The 24,444-nt window shown below is 34.5% G+C and overlaps 1 protein-coding gene across 1 annotated transcript in view; it reads left to right on the top strand.

Annotated features, from left to right (window-relative positions):
• Positions 1 to 24,444, top strand: part of LCMT1 (leucine carboxyl methyltransferase 1) — a 113,412-nt gene that overhangs the window by 11,510 nt on the left and 77,458 nt on the right. Inside the window, exons 2-5 of the mRNA XM_056805861.1 lie at positions 9,624 to 9,715; positions 10,376 to 10,497; positions 16,997 to 17,073; positions 23,705 to 23,766. Coding sequence (XP_056661839.1) covers positions 9,624 to 9,715; positions 10,376 to 10,497; positions 16,997 to 17,073; positions 23,705 to 23,766 — 353 coding nt within the window. The remainder of the gene's footprint in view (positions 1 to 9,623; positions 9,716 to 10,375; positions 10,498 to 16,996; positions 17,074 to 23,704; positions 23,767 to 24,444) is intronic.

Here is a 24,444-nt window from a genome sequence, read left to right as displayed (position 1 = left end):
ACATGTTTTGGTAACACTCAATATATAACAATTTTCTTAAGAATCCACAGTGACATTGTGACTACTTAGGTTGCGGTATTATTTTCCATACCAGATCAAAATTCAGTGAAGCTGCTAATTAACACCTTAGGCTTTAAATTTACTATGAGGAAGAGGTTAATAGGTTTGTAGGAAGTTTTTTTGTTTTTGTTTTTTTTTTAAACCTTTACCTTCCGTCTTGGAGTCAATACTATGTATTGGCTCCAAGGCAGAAGAGTGGTAAGGGCTAGGCAATGGGGGTTAAGTGACTTGCACAGGGTGTAGGAAGTTTTCAGTGTTTTGCAATATTATCTAAAAGGTGTCCTGAATGTGATTTATTTTGGCTTTGTATCCTAGTAGGTGAATATTGCTTAGGAAATGAGGAAAAAATCTTTTTATTATTAGCAACCTTGTTTTCCTCTTGCTATTTAGATTATTGTACCTGTAAAATTTGTATACTTTAACCTTGATAATTAAATTATTCTCAATGGATATTGATTTAAAACTTTAGAACTTTCAAATGGATACCTCAAAATATTTTTACATAATTGATTAAATTTTACCAATAATGTTCTGATCTAACATTTGTTGTATTTGCCCTAGATTTTTCACTTCTTGTCTCCTCTTTACCCAAGGTTAATTGTCTATAATCAGCAATCTTTATTCCAAATCCTATTTAATTTCTGGGCTGGACAAATTTTTCTAATCAGTTGCATTAATCATTTACTTTGTTTGCATATCACATTTGTATATCCATATCCAGTTCAGGTGAAAAATAAATTTTCTTTATAGTATAGCTGCATACATACTTCATTTTTACACATAAATACTCATTGGCAAATTGTATTTTAATGCATGTTAATCCTTGTTAATCTCCAAAGGAATTTCACAATAACAGATTAATAATATTTGAACTTATTTTTTCCTTAATATTTTTGATTTTTACATTTTTATCTCAATTCCAGTTTACTTAACCTTTTAGGCATGGTCAGACAATCAACACAGTAGGCACAATTTGATGAAGATTCAATATCTTGAAGTTCAGTTTTAAGCTGCCACAATATATGTTAATTTTTGCCTTTTGTAATATTTTTGAAATAAAGATAATCACTTAAATTGAGCCAAATTTTTGTATAGGATGTGTCATCATTTTCTAACTTTGAAATTTAATAAAATGGCAATTTTTGAAATGTTTGAAAATTTAGAAAACTTTAGGAAATTTCTAGACAATTTTTATGGGTATTAACTGTCTCTTTTTCTCTATATTTCTTCATTTCCATAAGTGATCCTAAAATGTTTAGAGTATACCAAGTCTTTTTGATTTACATTTTTTACCATTTATTAGTTTCATCTGTGGTTCCCCCTTTTTTATTTTAAATTTGCATCCTAATTGTGGTGAATTAGAAAAACCTGAATTTTTAAAATAATATTATGGATGTTGATATTAACTTTTTATTCATTTTTACACTTCACAAAGCTTGAGTAGGCACAAGTTTCTTAAGCAAGTGTACATCTGAATGATCACTGTTGCTGTCTACATCCTTTGTTCTTACACATAATTGCATTTTAACAAATTGCATGTTAATCCTTATATTGTGAATTTCTTATACACTGCCATACTTTTAAAGTAATTTTTGTATCCTAATCAAGTACAATGATGTTTAAATTTCCAATTTTATAATATGCCAAATTCTTAATACATATATCATTTTTATATTTCCAATTTTTGAAATCCTAATATTAGTTATATTTTTACCAGTTATGTAATATAATAGTACATGTTTTAACATGTTTAACAATTTTACATGTTCATATGTCTTTCTGAATTTTAGATCATATAAAATCATCATACTATATCACATCTTTTAATAAGTTGATGTTAAATTCTTATACTTTATTATCATTTTTGCAATTCTCAAATTCAGTTTGACAAGTTTTTTTGGTAAATCAAATCATTCAAATCTGTAATTCTACATTGCAAGTCTTAATAAATAATTTTTTCACTAGAAGTTTTGTACATTCTTAAATTTTTGCTAAAATTTTATTTTAACTGGTAACCAATTATCACAGTAACTGAATTTACACTGTACCATCAGTACACATTTTAAATCATTTGGGTTTTTTGTATTAAATCTAATTGAAATTCAGATCAAATTGTGAGCCAATTTTGGAATCAAATCTCCCTTTTTTGTCTTTTATCATTTCTACCCTTTCTTCCTTGTGGCCATTGAGAAGGGGAGAGAAGAGATGTCTGACAGTTTTGTATATTTGTCTTTTATGTGTAACCAATTAAATGATCTTAGATTTTAGGAGATTAAAAACTCCATAATTTTTTGAATTTCCCAAATGGCCTCTGCCATTTCCTCTGGATCAAACTGAAGAAGGCAGAGAGTGCTCACCTCTTTTATCTGAGGTTTCTTTTTCCCAAAATGTAATCCTCCCATTGTATGCAGACAGACAACATACAGACCACACAGACATCATGGAACATAGAACATAGACTAATCATGGACAGATGACATACAGACAACATAAATTTATGAGACAAACATAAAACACAAGTCTCATCAATGTCTTGAGTTGCTGGAATAGAAAGTCATTAATTTTTGAAGTAATTAAAGCTGTCTCAGTGCATTGGAGTGTGTGATATACATAGTGGCTACTATTTGGTAATATGGAGTAATGGGTGTCTGGGAGATGGACAAGTGGTGGGGGGTGCATTGTGTTGGTAACATTAGAAAACCCTATTCTGAAGGGTATTCGCTGCCTAAAATTTATTTGTACTTTTTCTTGGGCTTTTTACATTTCAGGAGCTGGTTAGAAAAAGGGTTAATTTTGGCAAGGAGTTTAAGGTTGATGTTGACAAATTGGTTCTTTTCATGCTCTGATGGTATTCAGAACTTAAAAGTTTTCTGAGTTTATTTACACTTTTCTTCCGAGAAATTGAGGTTTTTTTTGAGACAGCAGTGGTGGAAAGGGGAAAGTTTCATCTAACCTGTGGTAAGATTTAAGGGATGGTCTCAACTATATCTCCTAGCAATTTTTTAAAGCCTTTAAGGGCTACATATATGAGTTGGGGAGGAGAAGGATGAGGGATTGAAGGTCTATGTCAGGCATCATGCTCAAAGATAGAGGTGCAATTGTCCCTGCCTTCAAGCTGCTTACATTCTAAGATGAGAGATAGGTATATATATGTGTGTGCATTGTGTGTATGTAAAAATGCAAAATTAATATAAGGTAGTTTTGAGAAAGAGTGTTATTGGTGGAGAAAGAAGAGACCAGGGAAGTTTTGTATAGAAGGTATTGCTTAAGTTGAATCTTGGAGGAAGCCAGGGATTCCAAGATGTGGTGGTATGGAGGAGGAGAAATTTATGTTTGATCTTAGAGGTAATAAGTACCCCCTAGCATTTGAGTAGGAGGATTACATGATCAGATCTGCCTTTTAAGAAAATCACTTCCTGCCATGTATGCTGTACTCTAGCCAAATTACTCTTGTTCTTCCCTCTATATTTCATTTGTTCTCCAAGTCTGGAATACTCTCCTCATCCAGATCCCACTCCCCACCCCCGCCCCTTGGAATGGGAGTTGGGCTAACTGGTTGATAGTGTTAAATACTGCAAATTGGTCAGAGGTTGAGGACCATGTAAAGGCCATTGGATTTTACAAGATAGAGATTATGGTTACATTTTGAAAGAGCAATTTCTTTTTTTTTTTAACATTATTTTATTTGGTCATTTTCATACATTGTTCATTGGAAACAGATCATTTTCTTTTGCTCCCCCCAAACCCCCCCACCCCTTCCCTAGCCAACACGCGATTCGTCTGGGTATCACATGTGTCCTTGCTCTGAACCCATTTCCTTGTTGTTGGTATTTGCATTAGTGTGCTCATTTAGCATCTCGATCATGTCCCCTCAACCTCTGTAGTCAAGCAGTTGCTTTTCCTTGGTGTTTTTACTCCCTCAGTTTGTCCTCTGCTTGAGGATAGTTTTTTTTTTTCTCTTAGATTGCTGCAGGTTGCTCAGGGACATTGTAAAGCGATTACTGGAGAAGTCCATTACTGGAGAAGTCCATCTCTTGTACCACAATGTGTCAGTCTCTTGTGTACAATGTTCTCCTGGTTCTGCTCCTCTCACTCTGCATCACTTCCTGGAGGTTGTTCCAGTCTCCATGGAATTCCTCCACTTTATTATTCCTTTTAGCACAATAGTATTCCATCACCAACAGATACCACAATTTGTTCAGCCATTCTCCAATTGAAGGGCATCCCCTCATTTTCCAATTTTTGGCTACCACAAAGAGTGCAGCTATGAATATTCTTGTACAAGTCTTTTTCCTTATTATCTCTTTGGGGTACAAACCCAGCAGTGCTATGGCTGGATCAAAGGGCAGACAGGCTTTTATCGCCCTTTGGGCATAGTTCCAAATTGCCCTCCAGAATGGTTGGATCAATTCACAACTCCACCAGCAATGCATTAATGTCCCTACTTTGCCACATCCCCTCCAGCATTCATTACTTTCCTTTGCTGTCATGTTGAACAATCTGCTAGGTGTGAGGTGATACCTCAAAAGTTGTTTTGATTTGCATCTCTCTGATGATAAGAGATGTAGAACACTTTTTCATGTGCTTATTAATAGTCTTGATTTCTTTAACTGAAAATTGCCTATTCATGTCCCTTGCCCATTTTTCAATTGGAGAATGGCTTGATTTTTTGTACAACTGGTTTAGCTCTTTATAGATTTGAGTAATTAGACCTTTGTCAGAGGTTTTTGTTATGGAGATTGTTTCCCAATTTGTTGCTTTTCTTCTAATTTTAGTTACATTGGTTTTGTTTGTACAAAAACTTTTTAATTTGATGTATTCAAAATTATTTATTTTGCATTTTGTGACTCTTTCTAAGTCTTGCTTGGTTTTAAAATCTTTCCCTTCCCAAAGTTCTGACATGTATACTATTCTGTGTTCACCTAATTTACTTATAGTTTCCTTCCTTATGTTCAAGTCATTCATTCACCCATTCTGAGTTTATCTTGGTGTAGGGTGTGAGGTGTTGATCCAAACCTAATCTCTCCCACATTGTCTTCCAATTTTCCCAGCAGTTTTTATCAAATACTGGATTTTTGTCCCAAAAGCTGGGGTCTTTGGGTTTGTCAAAGACTGTCTTTACTGAGGTCATTTACCCCAAGTCTATTCCACTGATCCTCCTTTCTGTCTCTTAGACAGTACCAAATTATTTTGATGACCGCTGCTTTGTAATATAGTTTGAGATCTGGGACTGCAAGGCCATCTTCCTTTGTATTTTTTTTCATTATTTCCCTGGATATCTTTGATCCTTTATTCTTCCAAATGAACTTTGTTATGGTTTTCTCTAATTCAGTAAAATAGTTTTTTGGTAGTTCAATGGGTATGGCACTAAATAGATAGATAAGTTTGGGTAGGATGGTCATTTTTATTATGTTAGCTCGTCCCACCCATGAGCAATCAATGTTTTTCCAATTGTTTAGATCTAGTTTTAATTGTGTGGAGAGTGTTTTGTAGTTGTGTTCATATAGTTCCTGTGTTTGTCTCGGCAGATTCCTAAGTATTTTATATTGTCTCAGGTGACTTTAAATGGAATTTCTCTTTCTAATTCTTGCTGCTGAACTGGGTTGGAGATAAATAGAAATGCTGATGACTTATGTGGGTTCATTTTGTATCCTGAAACTTTGCTAAAGTTGTTGATTATTTCAATTAGCTTTTTGGTTGATTCCCTGGGATTCTTTAAGTAAATCATCATATCATCCACAAAGAGTGACAGCTTGGTCTCCTCATTGCCAATTTTAATACCTTCAATTTCTTTTTCTTCTCTAATTGCTACTGCTAGTGTTTCTAGTAAAATATTAAATAATAAAGATGATAATGGGCATCCTTGTTTGACTCCTGATCTTATTGGGAAGGCTTTGAGTTTTTCCCCATTGCAGATGATGTTTGCTGATGGTTTTAGGTATATACTGTTTATTATTTTTAGCAAAGACCCTTCTATTCCTATGCTTTCTAGTGTTTTCAATAGGAATGGGTGTTGTATTTTGTCAAAGGCTTTTTCTGCATCTATTGAAATAATCATGTGATTTTTGTCGGTTTGCTTTTTTATATGGTCAATTATGTGGATGGTTTTCCTAATATTGAACCATCCTTGCATTCCTGGTATGAATCCTACCTGATTATAGTGGATAACCCTTGTGATGACTTGCTGGAGTCTTTTTGCTAGTATCCTATTTAAGATTTTTGCATCTATATTCATTAGGGAGATTGGCCTATAGTTTTCTTTCTCTGTTTTTAACCTGCCTGGCTTTGGGATCAGTACCATGTTTGTGTCGTAAAAAGAATTTGGTACAACCCCTTCTTGGCTTATTCTGTCATATAGTTTGTATAGTATTGGGGTTAGCTGTTCTTTGAATGTTTGATAGAATTCATTTGTGAATCCGTCTGGACCTGGGGATTTTTTCTTAGGGAGTTCTTTGATGGCTTGTTCAATTTCTTTTTCTGAAATGGGGTTGCTAAGGTAATGTATTTCTTCTTCTTTTAGTCTAGGCAATTTATATTTTTGTAAGTATTCATCCATATCACTTAGATTGCCATATTTTTTGCCATATAATTGGGCATAGTAGTTTTTAATGATTGCCTTGATTTCCTCTTCATTAGAGGTGAGGTCTCCCTTTTCATCTTGGATACTGTCAATTTGGTTTTTTTCTTTCCTTTTTTTTAATTGGACTGACTAGGACTTTGTCTATTTTATTTGTTTTTTCAAAGTACCAGCTTCTAGTCTTATTTATTAAATCAATAGTTCTTTGACTTTCAATTTTATTAATTTCTCCTTTGATTTTTAGGATCTCTAATTTAGTCTTCATCTGAGGATTTTTAATTTGTTCACTTTCTAGTTTTTTAATTTGCATGCCCAATTCATTAACCTCTGTCCTTCTTAATTTGTTTATATATGAACTCAAGGATATAAATTTCCCCCTGAGTACTGCTTTGGCTGCATCCCATAGGTTTTGAAAGGATGTCTCACCATTGTCATTTTCTTCAATGAAGTTATTAATTGTTTCTGCGATTTGTTCTTTAACTAGCTGATTTTGGAGAATCATATTGTTTAATTTCCAATTAATTTTTTATTTATCTCTCCATGTACCCTTATTAATTATTATTTTTATTGCACTGTGGTCTGAGAAGGTTGCATTTATTATTTCTGCCCTTTTGCACTTGTTTGCAATGATTTTCTGCCCTGGTACATGGTCAATTTTTGTGAATGTACCATGTACTGCTGAAAAGAAGGTGTATTCTTTTTTGTCCCTATTTATTTTTCTCCATATGCCTACTAACTCTAATTTTTCTAAGATTTTATTTGCTTCTCTCACCTCTTTCTTATTTATTTTTTTATTTGATTTATCTAGTTTGGATAGGGGACGGTTCAGATCTCCCACTAGTATAGTTTTTCTATCTATTTCATCCTTGAGCTCCTCTAGTTTCTCCTTTAAAAATTTGGATGCTCTGCCATTTGGTGCATACATATTGAGTACAAATATTTCCTTGTTGTCTATACTGCCCTTTATCAGGATGTAATTACCTTTCCTATCTCTTTTAACTAGATTTATTTTTACTTTGGCTTTGTCAGATATCATGATTGCTACTCCTGCCTTCTTTTTATCATTTGATGCCCAAAAGGTTTGGCTCCATCTTCTTACTTTCACCCTATGCTTATCTACCTTCCTCATGTGTGTTTCTTGCAGACAGCATATGGTAGGGTTTTGTATTCTAATCCACTCTGCTATTCGCTTGCGTTTTATGGATGAGTTCATTCCATTCACATTCAGAGTTGTGATTACTAGCTGTGTATTTCCCAGCATTTTGATTTCTACTCCTGGTCCTGCCTTTTCTTCTTTCACTATTTCCTTCTACATCAATGTTTGTTTATAGTCACCTCTCCCCCCCAACCCCCCAAAGAGCAGTTTCACTGTGGAAGTGTACCTAAATTTCAGTAGATAAAGAAAGGAACAATATGAGTGGAGGTACATTCAAAGAGTTTAGTAGGATATTTAATGAGGTAAAGTCAAAGAATGCTTTCTTGTATTAATAATAGCTAGCATTTATGCAAGCTTTGCATACTTTAAGGTTTATTCCTATTTGAGCCTTACAACAACCCTATGTGGTAGATACCCTTATTATCTCCACTTTCCAGATGGGAAAACTGAGGCAGACAGAGGTTAAGTGGTTTATTCAAGGTCATACAGCTAGCAAATACCTTAGGCAGTATTTAAACTCAAGTCTTCCTGACTCCTAATTCAACACTTTATTCACTGCACCACTAGCTATCTTATTTATCTGTTTTATTTAAAGATTAGAAGGGAACCAAATGTTAAAAGGTGGAAGGGAAGACTGAAGGTGAGAGAGAAGTTGAAGATGCTTAAGAGAGGGCTAATTTTGGGTATGGAGTACTTAGAGGAAATGGAAAGGAATGAGACCTAGAGTACTAACAGGTTAGTTTTTGTCCTCCCTTTGAATATTCATTGGGATATAAGGACTAAACACTTTGTGAAGATATTTTGGGGCTACTTATTCAGAAATAAGTTATAGTGAGGACATTTCTGTAAATTTAATGATAGTTCTAATTATATTTTATCTTTAAAAGAGTTTCTAATAGCAAGGATTCTTCACCTTTTGGGGGTAATAAAATCACTTAGTCTGGGGAAGCCTATGATCTTATTCTCAGAAAAATGATTTTTGGATGTATAAGATAGAAAATATAGAGTTTCAGAGGAAATCAAGTATGTTGAAATACTTTTATCTAAATATAAAAAAAGTTCACAGACACCCCCCCTCAAGTTAAGAACTCCTTTAACTTTAGTATAATATAATCTCTCAATGTTTTGAAAGAGTTAATGCATTGTTCAAAAATATCCACATTCTTGGACAAACTGCATATGAGAAAATCTGTCTTGGTAATATTTTTTCACATCAGATTAGGTTAGATTTAGGAAAGGGAAATGTCTTTTGAAATAAATGTCTTACGAAAAACCCAACATTAAACATCAACCTAAACAACTATACTTGGTTATAACCAATTACATTTAAATTTATTTGAGAAACCCTTCTTTGCCTGGGAGTTGGGGAAAGGACATGTTTATAGTTCTAAGGAATTTCCTGCAGGGTAGTCCCAATTTAGTATTTAGAGTATGAGAATACTGATAGTGGGAATATTAGGGTTAGAAAAGTAAATCTGGATTAAGCAGAATTAGTGAGATAGATATAGATGAAAGAACTGAGGAGGAGTGAGAGCTGGTTTGAGTTTATGATCTCAAGTCAATGTGATTCTTCAACCACTTTCATTAGTACTCTAAGTGAGAGCTGGTTTGAGTTTATGATCTCAAGTCAATGTGATTCTTCAACCACTTTCATCAGTACTCTATGGTAAGAAAATAGGAGTCCTGAGAAAGTAGATTCTTTTTTGTTCTCAGATGTTACATAATTTTCTTTTGAGTGGCACTAGCTAGCTACATCCTAGACATCTCATATCCTGACACAAAAATTTTAATTATTTTTACTAAATCCCCACTTTTTATCATCTCTTTCAGGTTTGCTGTGAGTGTTGGCTATTGGCATGACCCATATATTCAACATTTTGTGAGACTGTCAAAAGAAAGGAAGGCTCCTGAAATTAACAGAGGCAAGTTTACATAACATCATCATTAATCATTTGTTAAGCTTCTTTTTGCTTTTCATATTATTGTAAGTACTGGATGAAGAACTTAAATAATGGCAAAGAAACTCACCTGCTGTCAGGTGAAAGGAGGGGACAGCTAGGAAATATTATTTGGAATAAAGACTTACTATCTCACCAAACTTTTAGACACAAGTTGATGTTCCTAGGAACTCACATTGGTACTGCTCGATAGTTTGAAGAATATTTGTGTGGGTTTTACAGGTTGTTTTTTGCTAACTTTTCTGTAAACATAGCATTCCATGTAAGAGAGAAATACTTAAGATTGTATGCTTTGAGGTAAAATAATTGGTTAAGTATCCATTTGTCTTTAATAAGAGTAAAACATTGATAATTAAAATATTTTATAATAATATCTTTAGGTTCTCAAAGTATTCTTAATTTCTGCTAATGCATTTGTTTATTTTGGTTAGAATGTGTTTGGATGGAGATTAGAATTTTTAATCTATTGTTTTCTCCCATAAACCCTTCAAATATATTTTTGCCCCTGCAGAAAAATTTTTCCTTAAGACAAAAAATCTTAAGTCAAATTCTAGTTGTTTTGTGGATCAAATGTGGGTTTTTTGGATCATTTGATAAAATTTTATTTCTTTGAAACTGTCTTAGGGTACTTTGCTCGGGTTCATGGTGTCAATCAGCTGCTAAAGGCTTTCCTAAAGAAGACAGAATGCAATTGTCAAGTTATAAATCTTGGTGCTGGTATGGATACTACATTCTGGAAATTAAAGGTGACAAGTGTAAATGCTTATATTGTTCCCTTTTAAAAGTGATATGGTTCAAAGTTCCATATGGGTAGATGAAATAATGAACTTTCTAGTTGGTTAGGATTGAGTAACATTCTTTGGCTTTGAAAGCACTTTCCTACACATCTCATTTGATCTTCATATTGTCTCTGTCATGAAGTGCTTCTATTCTGATGCCTGAATCAAAGTAGATACTTTACACCATAAATGTTCGTTGATTGAATGAAACCCCATTTTAATACGGGAGAAACGAATGCTTTAAGGTTAATTGGCCTAAACTATAAATTCTCTAGGGCAACTAGCTGGTGCCTGGGGTCAGGAAGACTCATCTTTTTGAGACACTTTCTAGCTTTGTGACCCTGGGCAAGTCATGTTTGCCTCAGTTTCCTCATGTGTAAGTGAGCTGGAGAAGGAAATGACAAACCACTCTAGTATCTTTACCAAGAAAACTCCAGATGGGGTCATGAAGAGTCAGAAATGACTGAAAATGACTAAAAAACAAAAAATAAGTTATCTAAGGGCATACATAGATTGACTTATTCTTTGTTTCCGTCACAGTTTGGTGCATGTGGAGAATACCATGAATGTTGACTTTTTGCCTAAGCTAACATGACTTGCCTGTCTGGTATACTTTTTCACTATATTAGTTTCCCTGAAGAGACTCCTGCTTTTTGTTTATTTTTATATAGGTTTGAAAAGTTTCTCTTAAGTTTTCATAGGTATATCTGCCTAAATTTATCATAGCCTCAGAGAGATAAAGATGAATGTTATTGTTTGTTAAATAAAATTAGATCCTCCTTTATTAATTAAAGATCATTTTGTTTATGTTTTTCTATCACTTTCATTTCCAAGAATATACTTCCCTCATCCCTTTATCTGTCTTAACTCAAGGCTGTTTTGTCGATCAAATGAAATAATATATATTAAAATGCCTTGGAAAAAATAAAGTTTTATACACATTTGAAGTATTAAAGTAAAATATTCTCTGATTTGAGCTTCAAGCCTCCTATGACTTCTCTTTACTCAGAAAAACAATGACTTAAAAATTATCTTAAGTATTTAACCTTTGCCCCCTTCCCTCTATTCAGATTTGATTGCTTGAAGATATGCCTTTTCTTTAAATTATCTCCTCCCTTCATAGACAATATTTAAAATTTTTTATCTTAATTATAATGCAAAATGCACGTATTGGTCATTGATAGAAGAGCACATTCTTACAAAGCCCAAACTCCCAAATAAAAGTGTAAATATGCTGATGTGAAAGATAGTATGCTTTGAACTTCATCCATCAGACTCCAACAGTTCTCTCTGGAGGTGGATAGCATTCCTTGTCATAACTCTTTCAGGATTGTCCCAGATCATTGCATTGCTGAGAGTAGCCAAGTTTTCACAGCTGATTATCATACAATTATGCTGTTACTGTGTACAATGTTCTCCTGGTTTTTCTTATTTCTCTTTCTATCAGTTCATGTAGACCTTTCTAGGCTTTTCTGAAATCATCTTGATTATCAATTCTTATAGCACAATAGTATTTTATCACCAAAGTGTACCACAATTTCTATTTGATGAACTTCCCCTCAATTTCCATTTCTTTGCTTCTACAAAAAGAGATGCTGTAAATTTTTTTTGGACGAGTAGATTCTTTCCCCCACAACCTTTTTAAAAAATCTCTTTGAGATACAGACCTACTAGTAGTTTTATAGGATCAAAGGATATATACAATTTTATGGCTCTTTGGGCATTGTTCCAAGTTGCCCTCCAGAATGGTTGGATCAAACAACTTAAAAAAATTTTTTTCTTTATTTTATTCCAGTAAAAAAATCTACACAAGTTTCCAAGGTCACATGATTCATGTTGTCTCCCTCCTCTTTTCCTTCCCCTCACCCATAGTTGACAAGCAATTCCACTGGGTTTTACATGTATTATCCCTTAAAGCCTATTTCCATATTGTTCATTTTTGTAATAGAGTAATCTTTTAAAACTCAAATCCCAAATCATATACCCAAATAAACAAGTGATAAATCATATGCTTTCTTTTGTATTTCTGATCCAGCAGTTCTTTCTCTAGTGGATAGCAATTTTTTCATAAGTTCCTCACAATTGTCCTGGATCATTGTATTGTTGTTAGTAGCAAAGTCTATTACATTTGGTTGTCCCACAGCGTTTCAGTTGTTGTGTATAAAGTTATCCTGGTTCTACTTATTTCATTCTGCATCAGTTCATGGAGGTCAGTAGTTCTCAACTTTTCTAATGCCGTGACCCCTCATGTTGTGGTGACCCCAAACCAAAAAATTATTTTGGTGGCTACTTCAAAACTGTAATTTTGCTACAATTATGATTCAGAATGTAAATACCTGATATGCATTATGTATTCTCATTGCTATAAATCAAACATAATTTAAACAGAGTGATTAATCACAAAAACAATATTTAATTATATGTTGAGAAATATTAATCCAGCAGGAGGCAGCCTGAGCACTGGGGCGGGAGGCAAGTCCTGCCTGGGGAGGGGGGTCCTCAGAAGCTGCCTTCTTCTTCCTGTCGTCTCCCTCCAGCTCGAGCTGAGGCTTCACATTGCTGGGGTTACTCGACTCTGTTATCCACTCCAGGAGTTATCCGCTCCAGGACTCATTCTTAACCCCTCTGGAGCCAGCGCCCGGGTTCTCTCTCTGGGTCTCTGAGTCCGGTCTCCAGGCAACAGAGTAAATCCATGGCCCCTCATAGGGGGAGGGCTGCTGATAGGTAACTAATATTAGTACAATTTGCAGGCAGCAGGGTCCCCATTCTTTCTTAGATCTTGCTGTAAAGTAGCGCGATTTCTCAGCGGCTAACGCCATCGGAAATATGTATTTTTCCGATGGCTTTAGGTGACCCCTGTGTTTTGGTCATTCGACCCCCGCCAGGGTCGCAACCCACAGGTTGAGAACTGCTGATGTAGGTCCTTCCAGTCCTTATAGAATTCAACCATTTCATCATTTCTTATAGCATAATAGTATTTCATCACCATCATATACCACAATTTGTTCAACCATTCCCCAATTGAGGGACATTCCCTAAGTTTCCAATTTTTTGCTACCACAAAAAGTGTAGCTATAAATATTTTTGGACAAGTAGGTCCACCCCCCATTTTTTTTTTACCTCTTGGATACAGACCTAGTAATGGCATTCCTAAATCAAAAGGCCTGCATTCTATTAAAACCCTTTGGACATAATTCCAAATTGCCTTCCAGAATGGTTGGATCAATTCACAACTTCACCAGCAATGCATTAGAGTTGCAATTTTGCCACATCCCCTCCAACATTTATTATTTTCCTTTACTGTTATATTGGCCAACCTGTTAGGTATAAGGTAGTATCTCAGGGTTGTTTTGCTTTACATTTCTTTAATTGGAGAAATTTAGAACATTTTTTCATATGATTATTGATAGCTTTGAGTTCTTCCTTTGAGAACTTGCTATTCATATCCTTTGGCCATTTGTCAATTGGGTAATGGCTTGGTTTTTTATAAATTTGACTTAATTATTTATATATTTGAGAACTACCTTTGTTATTCTCTGAATGATGGGTGGGTAGATTGCTCTGTTTTTGTTCTCTTTTCTCAGGGGACTCAGAAGCAAAGTATTTCTTTAAAACTTCCATTCCTACCCAGAAGCAACATTGTTTAAATAATTATATTGAGAAGACTATCAAACTAGGAGTTAGGAGGCTTTAGTTTAGCCTCATCTCTGTCACTGGCTATATGTATTACATAATATAGATTCATTTCTTTGGGCAAGTCCTAGATCACTATTTTTGGTTCAGATGAAAGGTTGGTAGCACTGAATATGAAGTAAAAAGACACTATATACTTTAAACATTGGATTCTGGTAGAGTAGCTTTGGAATTGACAGATTCCTAATAAACTTGTTAGACTAAAACCAGTGTGACCAGGAGAATACACAGGACTATAACTGGAGCAAGGTGACTGAGGCTGTCTCATGCTTTTTTTGTGGGAAGGAAACCCAAACTTTCTTATTGGGACTACCCTTGCATTGTATATAGCAGGGCCTCACTGTGTCTCTGACTCCAGGCTGTTCACTCAAAATTTTGTTGCCTTGGAGCCCCATCCTAGAATCTATTGTTTCCCACCTTCCCCCACTGCTCCCATAAGAGTATAAGATGAACTCTCAGGAATGGACCTCCCCTTCTTCTGACACCATAGTGCTAGCAGTTGGAATCACTTTGTGTTTCCACTCCCACTTCAACTATTTTTCCCCCAGGGAAAAGAATTTTATAGTATAATATAGGCTTTAGGTGTTGCCTTGGTCACCTCCAGAACAAGAATGCAAAGATTCAAATCTGTCCATTTTATATAATGGTACATAGTAACAGCACATTACTGCTCACAGGTAAATATTTGGTAGTGAGAAAACTGATACTCAGGGAGGCACACAGTTATGGAGCTGGGGATAGGGAAAGCCAGAGCTTGTTCTTCTGACTGCTAAGCCCCAAATTTTCCCCTAGAATCCTCCTGCTTCCCTAGGTGACTTCTAAGGTCCTTCCAGCTCTTAAGATTCTATAATTGGTTTTTAAGTTGAGGAAGATTCACTCCAGAATTACTGATTATTTGCGCAAGTTCATAAAATCGGGAAATTTGGTCTAGAACCCAAGTCTCTTAATCCTTATTGCAGTGCTCTTTTTACCACACCATGTATTGCTACCTTTCACTTTAACTGTTTTGCTTACAAAACTTCTGAACTATACAGCATTAAGAAAAGATTTTCTTGTGGAAAAAAAAATAAAATATTTGTTCTCTCTAGTTACTAAAACTAAAGAACTATGGTTACTAAAAAAATGAGGAATTGGGCTTATAGTTAAAACAGAAGAGACTTGATTTGGAGATAAGAAAACTACATGCACAAATGATCCCATTTCATCCTGTCTTCTCCAGTACATTTCCCCTTCTCTCATTCTGTCTAATCTTCTGTCTCTACCTATCTTTTTGCTGCTTCTTTTTTACCTGCAAACTTGCCAGTGTCTTCTTCATTCTCACAAAAACCTCTCACTTGATCCCTCATTATCTATTGTCTTATCTCTTTCCTACCTTTCCTTGCTAAACTCCCAGAGAAGGCTTTCTATAATCAGTATCCCCCCACTTCTCTTTCTCTTCCTCTGTTTTACACTGGTTTCTGACCTTTATAATTCAACTGAGACCACTTTTTCCAAAGTTACCTGTGATCTCTTAATTGGCAGATCTAATGGTCTTTCCTCAATTCTTATTTATTTTGACCTCTCTGTAGCCTCTGATAGTGTCCATCATTCTCTTCTGGATACTTGTCTTTTCTTTATATTTCTGTGACACTGCTCTTTTCTGGTTCTCTTATAATCATCACCTCTTCTGAGTCTCTTTGCTAGATCTTCATCTATGTTGTGTCTACTAATAGTGGGTAGGCTCCTAAGGCTTTTCTTAGTTCCGTTTTGCTTCTCCATCTATACCACCTCTCTTGGCTATATCATCAACTCCCATGGTTTCATTTATTTCTCTAGATGATTGGCAGTTCTAGGCATCTAGCCCAACCTTTCTTCTGCTTATCAGATATCCCAAAATGAATGTCCTGTAGCATTTTTAAACCCCACATAACTTAAAATAAATCCTCCCCTTCCTAACTCCCTATTACTTAGGGTTGGCAAACTTGGTTCCTCAATCTCCCCTTCCCCCATCCAATCTATTACCAAGTCTGGTCAATTTTCCCTTTGTAGCATCTCTTACAAATGTCCCCCTTCTTTCTTCTGATGCTGCCACTATTGTGGCATACAGGCCCACATTCCTTCATCTTTGGACTGTGGCAATAGCCTATTGGTTGATCTCTTTGCCTCAGATCTCTCCAGAATCCAGTCCATCCTTTACTCAGCTATAAAATCAAACTACTTAAAGCACAAATTTGATCATGATACACCCCATTCAATCAACTGTAGTAGTTCCTTCTTACCTCCAGAATCAAATATAAAACCCTCTGTCTTTTAAATCCTTTATATCCTGGCCCCTTCCTTTCTAGACTTTTTACTTTATTCCTCTCTGCCTATTCCATGTGTTTTGTGGTCCAGTGACATTGGCTTTGTAATTGTAGTCCCTTACACAAGACACTGTGCATTTTTACTCCTTCCATGCCTGAAATTCTTTCCCTCCTCATATCTGTCTGCTAGTTTCTTCTTGATACCTTGTGCTGAAAATGTTAAGATTCAATTTAGTTTTTAAAAATTATATAATTTTATGGTGTCATTTGATACACATTTTCCTTTTGATTGGGGAAAACAAAGACAGAGGGGAGGAGGTGGAAAGAAATCAGTTTGTTCTCCAAAGTTGTTGCCTTTGGAGGAAGCCTCAACAGAGCTTGTATAAATTTGTTCAAGATTGTATAAATTTTTTTATTCAAGATCTGAATTCTTATTTCATAGTGGTTTAAATGGTGTTTTTTGTATTTACAAAATTTACTTTTCTTTTCAGGATGAAAATCTTCTACCAAAAAAATATTTTGAAATTGATTTTCCAATGATAGTCACAAGAAAACTATATAACATCAAGTAAGTTTGAAACAACAATAACTCATTTATATCTTAAAAGAATAAGAGCTATCTAGAATAGAGACCCTATTCTACAATGTTGCCCAGAAGTAATTTCACATGTTGGGTTTTAATATTCATCAAACTGAGGAGATACACACAAATAATTAGAACAATTATATCCTGATTATATGATACTGGAAGAAGGCATGGATACTGTAAGTCTGGGGAACAGAATCAAGAAATGGAGATTAAGTAGCTGCTTGGCCAAGTTTCTCTAAATTCTCAAACTTTCATACATTTAGACTAACAACAACAACAATAACAAGAAAATTAGCATTTATGTAGTGCTTTAAATTTTGCATTAATTCTAAGGGAGGTGCTACTTAGTGTCTTTCTTTAAGGTAGGTGCTATAGTATCTTCCATTTTTACATATGAAAAAACCAAGAAAGAAAGATGACTTGACCAAGTCACTGGGCATGAGTTATATAGCTATTTAGTTAGAGGCAAGATTTGAATTCAGATCTTCTTCACTCCAGGTCCATCATTCTATCCACTTGGCCACCTAGCTGCCTCATTATACTGCTTCTATCTGTATAGAAAGTAGAATGTAGAAAAATAGAACATTGATTAAAAAGTCAGGGGATCTGGGATCTAGTCTTAGCTTGGCTATTTCTTAGTTTTTTTTATCGGAAGTATATTGTAAAGATAAGATGAAAGCACTTTGAAAGTAAAGTTCTTAATCCTGCGAGGTATAGAGAGGACAATAAAATTAAAGTACCAAATGAAAATTGAAATGGGATCATCAATTATGAGATTGCCAAGCAAGAAGAAATTTTGGGGGTTAAGTTCAGCATTCTGATTTGCCTATTGGAATTAGACAAATTTGTACAAAATTGTCAGCTAATTTTAAATTAGGGTTGAGGAAGCTGTTTACTATGGAACATCATTGACTCACAGAAGAAAAAAAATAGAGCTATACAGAAGTAAAATGGACATTTTTTCAGTTATTTTTGTTTTTTAATATTTTTATTTTTATTATTTTACTAATTAGATGCAACAACAAATTTCCACACAAGCCTTACAAGCTATATAATCAAAATTATCTCCTTTCCTCCTCTCCCCATCCTGGTGCTGGTAGACAATTTGATCTGGGTTACATATGTACTGTCATGCAAAACATATTTCCACTGTTCTTCTTTGTAAGTTAGTAATCCTATAAGAACCCAAACCTCCAAACATTAAACAAACAATTGAAAAATCATATGCTTTCATCAGCATTCATTTTTTTTTTAAAAACCCTTACCTTATGTCTTGGAATTAATACTGTGTATTGATTTCGAGGCAGAAGAGTGGTAAGGGCTAGGCAATGGGCGTTAAGTGACTTGCCTAGGGTCACAAAGCTAGGAAGTGTCTGAGGTCATATTTGAACCCAGGACCTCTCATCTCTGGCCCTGACTCTTAATCCACTGAGCCACCCAGCTGCTCCCCTTCCTTCAGCATTCTGAAAGATCTACAGATCTTTCTCTGCATGTGGATAGCATTCTTTGTGACAAATTCCTCAGGATTGTCCTGGATCTTTGTATTGCAAATAACAGCTAAGTCTATCTCAGGTTATCATTCCATAATATTGCTGTTTCTGTGTATAGTTCATGAAGGTCTTTAACAGCTTTTTCTGAAATTCTGTCCAGCACAATAGTATTCCATCACCATCACATGCTGCAGTTTGTTCAGCCATTCCCCAATTGATGGACATCCCTTTAATTTCCAATTCTTTGCCACTCCAAAAAAAGAGCTGCTATCAGTATTTTTGTACAAGTAGGTTCTTTCCCCTTTTTTATTATCTTTCCAGGATATATATCTAGTAGTGTTATTATTGAATCAAAGGGTATGCCTTGTTTCTAGCTCTTCGGGCATAACTACAAATTCCAGCAGTTATTTTTAAAAGTAAGCATAGAAGGCTCGAAAAATTAGTATTTTTTATGGTTTTAAATTTTTATTGAAAAAATTTTTAAACATCATATTCTTTTCCAAATTTTTTCCTCCCCACTTTCCTGTCTAGAGAACTGTCTTGTTTTAAAAGGGAAGTGAAAAACATTAAAAAAAAACTAACAAATGAATCATACAAGTTTAATGGTATGTGCAATGTTCTATACTCATGGTCCTCTACCTCAGCAAAGAAAGGGTGAAGGGACAGTTTTTTTCATCCTTTTTTTGGTGCCAAGCTTGACCATTATAAATATACTAGTGAAAACACTTTATTTTCTTTCTTTAAAAAAAAATTACTTCCTCCTTTAGAATCAATATTATGTATTGATTCCAAAACAGAAGAGTGGTAAGGGCTAGGCAATGGAAATTAAGGGATTTGCCCAGGGTCCCAGAACTAGGAAGTGTCTGAGGCCAGATTTGAATCTAGGACCTCCCGTCTCTAGGCCTGGCTCTCAATCCAATAAGCTACCCAGCTGCCCCCAACACTTCCTTTTCAAGCATATTTTTTCATTAGCTGAGAACAAAAAACTTAAAATAGAGAATATAAAATTTTTTTAAATTTCTATTTTTTACATCAGCTACATTTTCCAGTGTAACTATTTTCTCTCCCTCTCTGAGAGCTCTCTGAGAGAGAGAGAGAGAGTTCCAAGAAGAAAAATAGTTCAGTAAAACTAACACATCCAATAAATGTTATTATATTCAGTGTTCTCCAGTTCTCCATCTTTGCAAAAATAAGAGAATGAGATGCTATCTCATACCTTTTTGGGGCAAATTTGATCTTTTTAATTTCACAACATTTGTTTTGATTGTTTTGTTATTAGAATGCAAGATCTTAAATAAAATATGAATACACAGTGACAGCTCATTTATCCATCATTATTGAGAAGTAAGATGTTTTTAAAAAGCTCGTTTTCTCACTTAAATTTATTTAGGATGATCTGAATAATTCACTTAAACAATTACTAAGTGCCTACTATATATTACATGCAGAGGATCCAAAAGACAAGAAATTAAATACAAGAAGCTTTGATTTCAGTAGTGGCAGATATAATACATAAGATAGTTTATGATTATGAATTCTTGTCTTTGAACTGTAACCCAGGTCAAAAAAACTTTTTCTGGTATATCTAAAACCATACTTAATGAGTAGAAAGAACTATAAAAAGTTCTTTCTTATTTCTCTCTCTTATGCATACATATATATATATATATAAACATACATATATAATTTATATTTACACAATTTTATATATAATACATTTTATATAATCACATTTAGGTAATAATAGGATAGGGATGGTGTGGAAATATAATTTATCTGTAAAAGATTTGAAGATTAATGAATTTCAAGCTTAATATAAATCAACAGTGTGATATGGCAGTCATAAAAGCTAATGTAATATTGGAATGAATTAAGGGATTAATAATGTCTAAAATAAGGAAGCATTCTCCTGCACATTGCTCAACTCAGATAGTATCTAGAATATTCTGTTCTTTTCTGTGTGCCACATTTTAGATAAGACATTAATAAGGTAGAGGATAAACTGAATATGGAAGAACCTTGAGATCTTGCCATAAAAGAATCCATTGAAGAAATTGGTAATGTTTAGCCTGGAGAGGATTTAATTTTCTTCAAGTATATGAATGACTGGTGTGTAGAAGAAAGCATAGGTTTACTCTTCTTTCCACAGACCAGGACTTAACTAACAAGGGAGGGAGAATTTTTCTCATTGTCAGGAAAGGGTTGCTAATGAATAGAGCTGTACAGAAATGGAATGGAGGGAGGAGTGGAAAAGGTGATGAATTCTAGAGATATTGTGGATGTATACTCAATAATACTTTGCAACTGATATAGAAGGCCAGGGTGCAAGATGTTGCAGGAAAATGATGAGATGTATTGAGTTTCACAAAACTTGGTGCCTGGAAAGATGGAGTGACCTTCAACAAAAATAGGGAAATTAAGAAATGGAATACATATATGATTATTGAATACATGAGACCCTGATGAGACCACCAAGAGGTAGTAGAACATAGAAAATAGAGTCCATGGCTAACTTTTTGATAAGGGGAAGATCCTTATGCATAGAAATTGGGAGATGGAAGATTATTCAACTAAGGAGACTGAGAAGAATTCGTAATATAAGTAGGAAAGGAGCAGAATCACCGAAGCTGAAGGGTAAAAGGTTTTCTTAAGGGAGGTAAGAATAGGGAAAGGGTCAATAATTTGATTTAACTATTATGAGATTGTGGATAACCTGGAATTTCAGTCTGAGTGATGAGTGAGGAATTACTAGGGTAGAATATAACCTTATTGAGAGCAGGGGTAGTTTCATTTTTGTCTTTGTTTCTGAAGTACCTGGCACAGTTTGGCTCTTGATAAACATTTGTTTGTTAAATTATTGAAATATAGCCAGCAAATAAAAGCAATTTCTTAATGAATTTAAGAGTAAAAAGGAGAAAAAAATATTGGACTATAACCTGATGGCAAATGTTTTAATGACAGGGACAACCTATGCTTGCCTAAAAGTAGCATGGAAAGCCAAGAGAAAACTTCTCATTGGAAATGAGAAAGACAGAGAATGTCCAAAGGGTAAGCAGATTCCCAAGAGTGATGTAAGGGGGATCCAGAACTGGAAGGGGGCCTTTAAAGATCACATGTTTCAGCCTTCTTGTATTACTGATGAGGAAACTGATGCTCATAGAGGTTAAGTGACTTGTCCATTGTCATACAGTTAGTAAGAAGAGATAAGGTTTGAACCCAGGTCTTAACTCCAGGTTCAATATTTTATTCACCATAACATACTGTCTCTCAAGAGATGGATTTAGGAATTGATTAGATCAAGGGCTCAAGAGGCAGTGTGGAAAAGTGGAAAGAATATTTTACTTGGAGTCAGGAAAGACAGTTCAGATAACAATCTGGATGACAGTGAATGAGTCACTTGGTTTACTTCAGTGAACACTGTGTTTAGGCATTAGGGCAGTAAAGACACAAAATAGCTTGTGTCCTTAATATAAAGAATTTATTCACCTGGAAGAAGTAATACTAGTGGTAAATGCTTCTCTCATAAGGTTGTTAAAAGGAAAGAGTGAGATGTAATGTATATAAAGGGCTTTGCAAAATTTAAATTTAAAATTTAAAGCCTTTTAACAGTTAGCTCTTTCATTCTTTCAGCACAGGAGCAAAAGAGGTGAGAATAAGGGAGTTGAAGGATCTTGATGTGTCAAATAAAGGTATAACCTATACGACCTCTGTTTTCTTCATAAAGTAGAGGTGGGGTCTTTTACTGAGAAGGGGAGGAAGTTACAGAAGGTTTGAGGAACAAAGAGAATTTGGAACCATTACTTTGAGAATGACTACTTAGAACTATCTACATCTCTTTTGTTGTTCAGTTATGTCTGATTCTACATGACCCTATATGCTTCATGGTGTTTCCTTGGCAAATGTATTAAAATGGTTTGCCATTTTCATCTCTAGCATGTTTCCATTTTATTGAAGATGATCTGAGGCAAATATGAGTTAAGTGACTCACTCAGGCTCACACAGCTAGCAAATGTCTAGAGATACACTGAGATTATTCTGATTCTAGACCCAGTGCTCACTATACCACATCACTATTCCACAAATCACTTTTAATTAGAGCCAAATTGGCCAAAGCTTTTTAAAAAAAAAACTAAACTTTTGTATGGGAATCTTTTAAAAATGTGTTAGTTATGTCTCTGTTTTGCTGTTTTTTGCCTCCGTTATTGAACTGTTATCTTTTTGTCTTCAGTGCAAATCAGAATCTTTCAGTCATTGTCAACACAGGTTAAAGTAATTCTTAAAATAAGAATACAAAATCTAACAGCTAAGATGAATAAACCAAAAGGAAGGTTAGTATTGATAGTATCCCTAAAATAAGATCTTTTTGAAAGTACAAAAAAATTTGTAGATGAATGTTAAAAATAATTATGTAAGATTATCAATTTATATATTGATTGTGAAAGATAACAAGAGAAGAGGAACTGTCCAGAGGTCTAGGGAGAATCATGGAAGCAGAGACCATGGCCACATTACAGATTTGAATTTAATTGTAGAGAAAAATGGCCAAGGTGGGTTGAATGTACTTCTGTTGACTGAACAGAAAACAGTCTGAGCTTGATGATTATCTATATTTGTACTTTTGTACAAGGCAGCTCTTTTTTTTTTCTTTTCTTTTTGTGGAGAAGTTAGGTCAAGGGGGTGGGAACAGTGTAGCCTGTGTTCATATTATTTAGGAAAGTCTTCTCCATATTTTATACAGAGTGAAAGCAGAATGTTTAAAGAAATCTAGGAGAATTGACATTTTAAAAGCACAATTTTCCTTAGATATGTTAGAAAGTAGAGGTGAACAAAGGTACAATGGAAAATACTTGCTCAAGTATCATGGACTTCTTTAAGTTTGAGCCCTTTGTTGTAATCGGTGCAATTCGTTATTCCAGTGTTATGAATCTTAGTTAACCTAAGCAGTACCTTTTTCTGTCCTTGCTGAGAGCTAGGAGAAATGAGAGCTCTTTGGAATGATCACATTTTTTAATATAGTGAAGTGTTCCTTGCTTCCAGTAGAGGGCAGCTTTTTATACTTCAGTCTATAGCTTTTCTATATTAACAAGCCGTTTATTTTTCCCTTGTCCTTTTCTCCACAGAGCCAAATCTTCTCTATCAAAACCAATCCAGGAAGTGCATTCAGAAGAATCTTTCCAATTAGGCAAGTAAAAACATTATCAGATCTGTAAAATTCATTTTTATTTTTTAAGGTTTACTGTGTTTGGATTGATGTGTTGTATTTTGATATACTCTTTTTATTTTGGCATAGATGGTGTACTTCTGCTTATCCATCCTTATGCCTCTGGGCTCAAAATCTCTTTCTACAAGTTCTTTGAACACAAATATGGGTTACGATGTATTTTGTTCACATTTGGGGGTGGGGAGGCATAGGGTCTGCTATTGCAATAGTTCCTTCTGTGCCACTCTCCCCATCAAAAATTTTTTTGTTTATTTCTAGGCCTTCCTTATATACTCTAATCAGAGATTTAAAATTGAAGTAATGGAAAAAAAATTACTCTCTTGGTTTATAATTTTGTGTAAGCATTTTGTTACCAGTATAGGATAGAGTAAAGCATGTATAGTATTTGGAGTCTGAGGATGTCATTTCAAATCCTGACTTTCACACTTTTCGTTTGTGTATCCTTGGGCAAGTCACTTAACTTTTTACATCTCAGTTTCTTCATCTTTAAAGGAGGGAGCTGGACTAAATGATCTTTGAGATTCCTTCTTCCTTTTAAAAAAAGCCATGATTTTTGTCCATTTCTTGTAGGAAAGTTTATAATAATGTAAAGTTATAGAAATATGCTATTAATCTAACCATTTCAGTCTTTGCTCTTCC

Source organism: Monodelphis domestica, chromosome 7 (genome assembly GCF_027887165.1).
Source record: "Monodelphis domestica isolate mMonDom1 chromosome 7, mMonDom1.pri, whole genome shotgun sequence".
Taxonomy (NCBI): Eukaryota; Metazoa; Chordata; class Mammalia; order Didelphimorphia; family Didelphidae; genus Monodelphis; species Monodelphis domestica.
The sequence above is the reverse complement of the archived record's forward strand: the minus strand, read 5'-3'. Positions and strand labels throughout refer to the sequence as shown.